The following is an 8,638-nucleotide window of genomic DNA, read 5'->3' as shown; positions in this document are numbered from 1 at the left end:
CTCCCTCCCCCACTTCAGTTTTTCCCAATGTGTGAACTTGTTGCTGAGTTAACCTGTAAAAAAACTGTAAAGGGAATATAGTGCTAAAGCGTGATAATTACAGTCAAAGTTATTATTACACAAACTTTGATAGTAATTGTTTCAACAACGTTACGGAAACGACAAATAATTTTATTAAAAATATTAATGACATATGAAAAATGTTATAATTTTAAATTAGCACAAAGTACATTTGAAAAGAACCTCATATACTGTCAGCTGGTCAATCAGAGGTCGAAACTTTGTGAAAGATCAAATAGTTTTAAATTTAGAATAACTTCACTTGATATCCACAATGTAAACATTAGGATTCGATGTATTTGGTTTAAAGGGACTGTAAGCAAAATTTCAAATGAGACTCCATGCAAAGGTGTCAATGTCCGATTTACAAAAGCTTTATCTGAGTGATCAATTTTCTAATAATCTAAATTTCAATGTTTGTGTTTCTAAACTGTTTATTTTCATTTGCGGTTTCTCTGGAAAAGTTATTGCCACATTTCTTGCTTATAGATGAAACAAGCAATGGAGAGATTATCAGAACTTAACACTTCTCGAGAAGGGAAAACGACAATATCTTCCACATTTTTAATCAGATTAATGTTTCAAGCATAGCGTTGTTAATCAGGCATTAACATCTTTACTTAGAATGTCACTTTAAATTACGCTTATAGTCCGTTTAAGTCAAAACCTATTTGTTACTGCTTTTTATCTCAAATGGTTGAATTCTCAGACCTTCAAGGTTAAATCTCAAAATTCACTAATTCCGTCGAACTGATTTGAGAGGATTTCTAAAAATGTTTCTAGTTGGTCAGCTAAACCTATGAGTATGGATGATGATCTTGAGTTGGCTCAGTATAAGCTGGTCAACTTTACCTACGGGTCACGTGATGCAATCATTCAAACTGGACAGAGGTATAAAATCAATATTACGTCAGGTTTTTAGTAGTGTTTCAAGTTATGTGTCTGAATTTAATGAATTTAAGCCACGTCTCAAATCCCCCAACAACCGTTTTAATTGACCGCTTCTTCTGAATCCTCGCTTTTGGTACACTCTGATTAGTAGAACTTTAGGCTTTTTAGAGGATAAAGGTTATAATAATCTGAAAATTAACAAAAAGAGGAGATCAATTATTTATCTTCATTTCAACAATTCTGAAGTTTTCTGCTCAGGACGTTTTACTATTTCCTTTTTAAGATTGATAATCTTAAACACTTTAAAGGCATATTATAGCATGGTCAAGTATTCCATCAAAAAATAGATTTATTAAGTTTGTTCGATGTTTAGTTTCTGCTCGTGAGATCTGAGATCATAAGTTAAATTCGAATAATTGCATAAAGGAATATTTAGTAATGATATCAAAAAGGTGTTAATGTTTTAGATCTGTCATATACCTTGTATTCTTTTTTGAAAGAGCTGTTGGGTTCTACATTCTCCAGGTATAATTAATTCTCTTCGGTTCCACATTATCTAAGCATAGATAACCCTTGTTGGATTCTACATTCTCCAGGTATAGATAACCCTTGTTGGAATCTACATTCTCCAGGTATAGATAACCCTTGTTGGATTCTATATTCTCCAGGTATAGATAAATCTTGTTGGATTCTACATTCTCCAGGTATAGATAAATAATGTTGGATTCTACATTTTCCAGGNGGTATAGATAAACTTTGTTGGATTCCACATTCTTCAGGTAAAGATAAATCTCTTTGGTTCTACATTCTCTACTTTGTTGGATTCTATATTCTCCAGGTATAGATAAACCTGATTTGGTTTCACATTTTCTAGGTATAGGAAGACCTTGTTGGGTTTTGCATTCTTCAGGTATAAATTTACCTTGTTGGATGCCTCATTCTCCGCGTAGAGATAAACCTGTTTGATTCTTTTTTTCTCCTATTATAAAGATATTTTTTAATTCTACTTTCTCCGGGTGTAAAAAAACTGAAAACAAACAAAAAGTAGAAATCACAACAAAAAGCATAATTTCCCAAATGATAACATAAAACAGTTAATTGGATATATAAAATTCACTTAGTTCAAGTTTCAAAAAAATGTGCGAAGTCTTTATTAAAATCCGCGAAATTTAAAGGGAAACCTGCTTTGTGGATATATTTATACTTATTTGCCTTGGAACAAAAATCAACTTTTTATATCCAAGATCAAGTAATTGTGAGTAAAAATATGGGACAAAAATTCTCTCAAAGTTGAATAGAAAATAGTTTTCTTAATTCTTCAATGCCCAGATCTAGATTTAAGAATGATATAAAACAATCTATAGATTTCAAACTTTTCCAAATTAAAGTTTTATTAGATCCTGGGTCTAATTTAAAAATAGTTTCAAGTTGTTTACTTTGTTGTAAAAAATTTTCATTTTGTAACTATGAAAAGGAGAGAGGGAGGGAGGGAGACCAAATAAAGTAAAAAGACATGGAAAAGTCAAAATGTAAAGTTAGATGGAAATTCAATCTTAAAAATCTTTACTACATAATTTTGAAATTTAATTTCTATAACAAGACATGTTACTTTCTGAAAGCTTTAACTAGTACGTAGATTTTAAAAGAGTTCTACGCCATTGTAAGATATAAAAAGGTTTAATGACTAATGTGCAATACTTAAGTGAGGGGTCACTTAGAAGTCCCTTTTAATTTAGGTTTATGTTCCATTGACTATTATTGTGATGAGTTCCTGGGTAACATTCTGGTTGGTAGGTTTATTCAATTTAATTATTGTTTATTTAATTTAATTATTGTTTGTTTACTTCAATTATTGTTTATTTTATTTTTTTATTTGATTTAATTATTGTTTATTTAATTTAATTATTCTTTATTTACTTCAATTATTGTTTATTTTATTTAATTCTTGTTTATTTTTTCTTATTATTGTTTATTTTAACTAATCATCATTCATTTCATCTAATTATTGTTTACTTTATCTAATTATTGTTTATTTTGTTTAATTATCGTTTATTTCATTTGATAATTTTTTAGTTGAGTTATGGTTTTGCATTAAGTATAATTAAGTAAACTACATGGTGTATATTCCAAATAAATGAACAACTCCTTTCAGGTGAAGACGGAGAAGGGTCAGGAGACACCAGCTAGAACTCAGCTCGGAGCAACAACCGTCCTAGCGGTGGTTACCATTGGGTTCGGGGGTAAAGCTAAACCTCAGGTATAAAATCTCTATATATATAATATATACGTACTTGTTTTTTGTCCAATATTTGTGCTTTTGTTTCGCAGTATTAAAAAAAAAATTTCGAGGAATTTGCGCGTATTTTTGCGCAAAAATTCGGAATTTGAATTGAAACCAAAAAATTTCTAGCAAATGCGGAATGTATGCAAAATGATGCTTCCATTACGCAAGAAACCCTAGTATACAAAAGCTCTAGATATTTTATCATTATATCTAGGTGGGGTATGCTACAGCTCTTAATGTATTTATCATTATATCTAGGTGGGGTATGCTACAGCTCTTGATGTATTTATCATTATATCTAGGTGGGGTATGCTACAGCTCTAGATGTATTTATCATTATATCTAGGTGGGGTATGCTACAGCTCTAGATGTATTTATCATCATCTGCTTTATCTCAGTGTTTACTGCTCTCATAGAGTTCGCATTCATTAATTTCCTCGACCTCTTTATCAGGTGCTAATGAATACCAATCTAATGATGATGATCATGTTGATAACGAATATCAAATTTTTACGATGATGACGATGATAATTATCAAATTAACGATGATGATGACACGTGGATTTAACGGTTCTGTCAATATTTCAGAAAGCTGTGACTTCCGATCACAATTTGACCCCTTATATATAACTTTATAGCCTTTTTCTTAAATAATTTTTTGTTGGCATATGCATTTTGAATAAAAAGTATTAAATAAACAAATCTGTAAGTTTAAAGATTGTTAAAATATAGACGAAAACACGTTTGATTTCAAATAAAAGAATCAGGATGCTTCTCTCTGTGGTTAGTTCAGTGTGATGATAGTGATTATCAATTTAATGATGATGAATATTATGATGTTAATGATGGTGATGAAGATAAATAGATGAGGTCGATGTTAATGATGATGATGATTTTGATGTTAATGATGATAATAATGATTATCAATTAAACGATGATGATGATGATGATAATGATGATGATGATGATGATGATGATGATGATGATAATGATGATGATAATGATGATGATGATGATGATAATAATGATGATGATTATCAATTGAACGATGTTGATGATGATTTTGATGATTATGATGATCAATATATTGATGATGGTCATAATAAGGATGATTTTAATACGTTGATTTAGGAGGTTAAAGCACCGAGATCTAACACGAGTTCTAACATTGAATGACATGACTCGAAGTATGACTGCCCCTCTTGTTCATATTCAGGTAATTATTTCCATTTTATTATTTATTTAATGATCTATAATGTTGATAATGTTATAAAAGGGTTATTGATAATTTTAAACAGTGTATATTTAGCACCTGGAGAACAAGGTTAAACCGTCCTCTGTTCTCCCCAAGACTGGAGATGAGGGTGATCTAACTAGGAAGTTTAGTGTACCTGGAGTTAAAACTGCAGTTAGGTCAGATAACATTTTAAAAAAATAATAACTTCCTTCCCCTTCAACCCCCCCCCTATTTTCAAAGATTCCTGTTACCTCTGTGTTTAGGTCACTTTCCGAGATAGAAACTAGTTCAGGGAATGCTGACGATATACCTAATATATTACAGGTAGTGTTTGGCGTAGTTGGAAATATTTCGACATTTCAGGCCGGCTAAACTGGTTTATGTTTGAATTTGTATTTGTGCATTAACCCTATAAAGGCTGGGGGGTCTGAATCCTTGCATAGCCTGGAGGGGGCCCCCCCCCCCTAGAAAAGGGCCGTAGAGAAAGGCTAAAATTTAGCATGATCATAGCCCAATTTTTAAGGCCAGCTCATTGAAAAAAAAATTAAACCGATTACTTTAATAGTTTGGGTGCTAGGGAGGGTTAAAAAATGCCAAAATAGGGTCAAGCTAATGTAAACAAATATTTTTTTTGTGTTTACATCCGTTTTTAGATCTTTAGCTTAAGTCACAAAAATGTTATGGGATATTTAAGATTTTTTTTTACTACACAGACCGGACCTACCCTATGCATTAAAAAGAAAGAAAAAAATTCGAATCCCTTTATATTTACACGATTACATTATTTATGGATGTTCCTTTTATATATTCCTTGAACTGAATAACGTTAAAGAAATGGAACACTCGGGAAATTGCAGTCTTAGAATTTGTGTTTTTCAATTTATTGTCATAATTTTACTAAATCTTTGCGAGTCTCTCAGATGTAATATTTTTATTGTTGTCGTCTATATAGGGTGAAAAGAAAAGGCAATCTGAGATTTTTACACTTTAATTGCTTGACAACTGCAAATAAATAATATTCACAGATTACACTACATGTGATGTATAATGTAAAATGAATACTGTATATAAAATTTATATATATTTTTCTAAGCATATTTTAGAATTTCAATATATCTAATTTTTGTTTTACTGTAGGTTCTAGAAGTAATTGAACCCCCCTCAGACTCCAGAACAAATGGGTAGGAATTCATAATTAAAATGAAACATTGGATTTTTTTTTGATATTTATCATTCTCACTATTATCTCATTGGTTTAACGTAAAATACCCCTGGCTTCTGATTGGTTGTTAATTTTCCGCATATGACACACTCTAATTAGTTGAATTATAGGCCCTAAACTAGGTATCAAATAACGATTAAATTTCCGCTGGGAACACTTTTGATTTCGTTTAATCAGCTCTTCCAGGAAAACAATATTTTGTTTTGACCAACGAGAGCCCTCTTATTTATTGCGCACCAAAATTCCAAATTGGCTTTAGATTGGCTGTTCGGGTTTTCACACTTTTCAGGAGACAAAATAAAGATCAAATTAATTTTATGATTGATAAAAAGATGAGATCCAGCATTGATCTCGATATCCATAGTTGTAAAGTTTTCAGCTATGTTGATTAACAAAATATTCAAATCAATGTTTGATCTCGATATCTATGATTCAAGCATTACCAGCCAGGAAATAAATGCTGAAGTACCGTGGCCTGAATCCATTTAACACAAATTTATTTATAATTGGCACAGTATTTCAATTCTCTCTGCACTAATTCTGCTCCGCTAAAAAATGCGATTATCATTACGACTTGAGAGGTAGATTGTATAATATTTTTTCATTAAAAAAAACATGAGATGATGAAAGCTAATTTTGTAATGGAGATAAGATTGTGAAAACACTCCACATAATTTATCAGCAGCCCACACAGTGATAGTTTTCTATCTTGTCAGGTGCACTTCATGGTCAGTTGTTGACTTTTTAAATGTAAAATAAATATATGAACCTGAAAACAGGCTGTTTCGAAAAACATAAGAATTAAAACACGGTTCTCTACTTAACCAAAAATCAATCTAATAATCAAATGTGCAGTACACTTTCTGAGTAGTTCCTGAGCCCGAAATTTAAAGAGGGATAACTTGCACTTTTTTTAGGGGGAGGGGGGCAAATTTTTTTTTTTTTTGATTTTCAAAAAAAAAAACTGTTTTCAGGTATTGAAGTAAAAAAACAGCATTTTTTAATTGTTGAAGGGTTGGCTCTGTGCTCTTAATAATATACCAAACTCTTATATTATTCACTATATTCATAGCTTGTTATAAGATAAATATAATTAAATAAATAAAATATACTTCCAACAGCTTAAAGAGAAATACATGTGCGCGAAGCGCAAAGCAAATTCTGTTTTTCTAGTGTCTTTTCATGTATTTCCTTGTGTCTGTTAGTCCCTGGCTTTGTCATATTCTCTATACATATAAAGTCCCCTAGTATACAGTCTACTGAAGTTTTTTTGTAATTCATCCACTAGTCATATTTGTCCACTATGTAGTCCCTTAATCATAGGTATGCGCAGTCCTATGCATCAAGTTGTTCCTGGCAGTATTTGACTATATTTAGTCCATAATCCATAATACTAATACTCTTTCTGATCTAAGTTCCCCCAGTCCTTGTTTGCCAGTCAGGGGCTTATCCCTGTTTCCACTTATAGTCTGCAAAAGTCCTAATAGTCTGATTTAATCCTCATCATATTAGCTATTCTTCTTAGGTTGTCAGGTTTTTACGTAACCTTAAATGGTATGTGTATTGTAATACTCATTAGAAGTTACAAATATACGAAATAAATTAAGAATGACAGACTTTCTTTATGCCGAAAAAGAGAAAATAGTTGAAATTCTATTAGAAATTATGCGCGAAGCGCCAAAATTTATTTTTTATTTTTTCTTATTTGGCAAAATTTGATAAAAGATGGTCCACGATCATGATCATGCTGGATTCAAGTGAGTGGGGGGTGAAATATGCTGAGTTGCGCCACTGATCGGTTTAGTTTTTCAATGATTTATTCATACACAAAAAGTAAGTTTTTTTGTAAAAAGATTAATGCAAAAGGTAACATTAAAATATATAAGACTAGTACCAATCCTAATCTCAATTTTTACACCCTCCTTTCAAAATTTATGAACCCGTTCTTTACTGTTTAGTTGGATCAAGGTAGGTTGATTTCTCTTGATGTGATCGAATGTACGAAAAATGTCGTCTTATTGGCAGAGATAGATAGAATCCGCATATGACGTCACTCTCGCCTCTATTATCAGTGGCGTCATATGCGGATTCTTTCTATCTATGCTAAGAAGACGACATTTTTTTGTGAATTGAAGCGCATCGACAGCAACCTTATTATAGAACCTTGAGTTGGATGGATAGACTATGGGGTATTCTGTTTGACCGATTGATTGGAATAAACTGGTTGGGGAAAATTAGAAAAACTCAACTCTACCATGATACCCCTAGAATCATAAACAGGTATTTTTTAATGTTTATTGTTGTAGAGATATCAACTTTTCTACAGTGGTCTACACAAAAATGGAAAATGATTTATATACAATAAAAAAGTGTTTGAATTATCTTTGAAAAATTGAAAGTATCAATTATCAAAAGTTTTAAATAAAACTTAAATTAATTTTCTTTTTCGCTTTGTCTATTCGACTACGGTATAAAAATACATATATATAAATACTGATGAGTCCTAATAGGACGAAACACTGTGTCTATGGATATATATAAATATATATATAAAGTATTTATGATTGAAAGCATGTGAGACGTCAATCTATCGCAAAAAAATATTACTTTTATTTGACGTGTGTATTATAATGTAAAAACAGAATGAAAAAAAAAAACATCCAAAAAGATTTTCTAAACTATGTTTCATATATTTCAATATTTTTTTCTTCTTTTTTTTAGAATGGATGCTGTCTGCAGAAAAGTGTTTCCGATGTTGTTTACATTACTCAACATATTCTACTGGACAACATATTTATATGTTTGGTAGATAACAGTTTTCTATGTTGTTTACTTTACTCAACATATTCTACTGGACAACATATTTATATGTTATAGTTTACGTTGTTGTTTATATTACTCCTATGTTGTTTCTTCGAATGTAAATAAGAAAATTAATGTATGT

At 31.0% G+C, this 8,638-nt stretch overlaps 1 protein-coding gene across 1 annotated transcript in view; it reads left to right on the top strand.

Moving 5' to 3' along the window:
- Nucleotides 1–8,561, top strand: part of LOC111714131 (gamma-aminobutyric acid receptor subunit alpha-3) — a 10,217-nt gene extending 1,656 nt beyond the window's left edge. Inside the window, exons 4-14 of the mRNA XM_023489176.1 lie at nt 844–951; nt 1,419–1,476; nt 2,688–2,741; nt 3,104–3,208; nt 3,582–3,688; nt 4,367–4,451; nt 4,545–4,648; nt 4,736–4,796; nt 5,610–5,653; nt 7,855–7,974; nt 8,416–8,561. Coding sequence (XP_023344944.1) covers nt 844–951; nt 1,419–1,476; nt 2,688–2,741; nt 3,104–3,208; nt 3,582–3,688; nt 4,367–4,451; nt 4,545–4,648; nt 4,736–4,796; nt 5,610–5,653; nt 7,855–7,974; nt 8,416–8,503 — 934 coding nt within the window. The 3' untranslated portion in view covers nt 8,504–8,561. The remainder of the gene's footprint in view (nt 1–843; nt 952–1,418; nt 1,477–2,687; nt 2,742–3,103; nt 3,209–3,581; nt 3,689–4,366; nt 4,452–4,544; nt 4,649–4,735; nt 4,797–5,609; nt 5,654–7,854; nt 7,975–8,415) is intronic.
- The last annotated feature ends 77 nt before the right edge of the window (nt 8,562–8,638 follow it).

Source organism: Eurytemora carolleeae, unplaced genomic scaffold (genome assembly GCF_000591075.1).
Source record: "Eurytemora carolleeae unplaced genomic scaffold, Eaff_2.0 scaffold1444, whole genome shotgun sequence".
Classification (NCBI taxonomy): domain Eukaryota; kingdom Metazoa; phylum Arthropoda; class Copepoda; order Calanoida; family Temoridae; genus Eurytemora; species Eurytemora carolleeae.
This window is presented reverse-complemented; position numbering and strand designations above follow the sequence as displayed.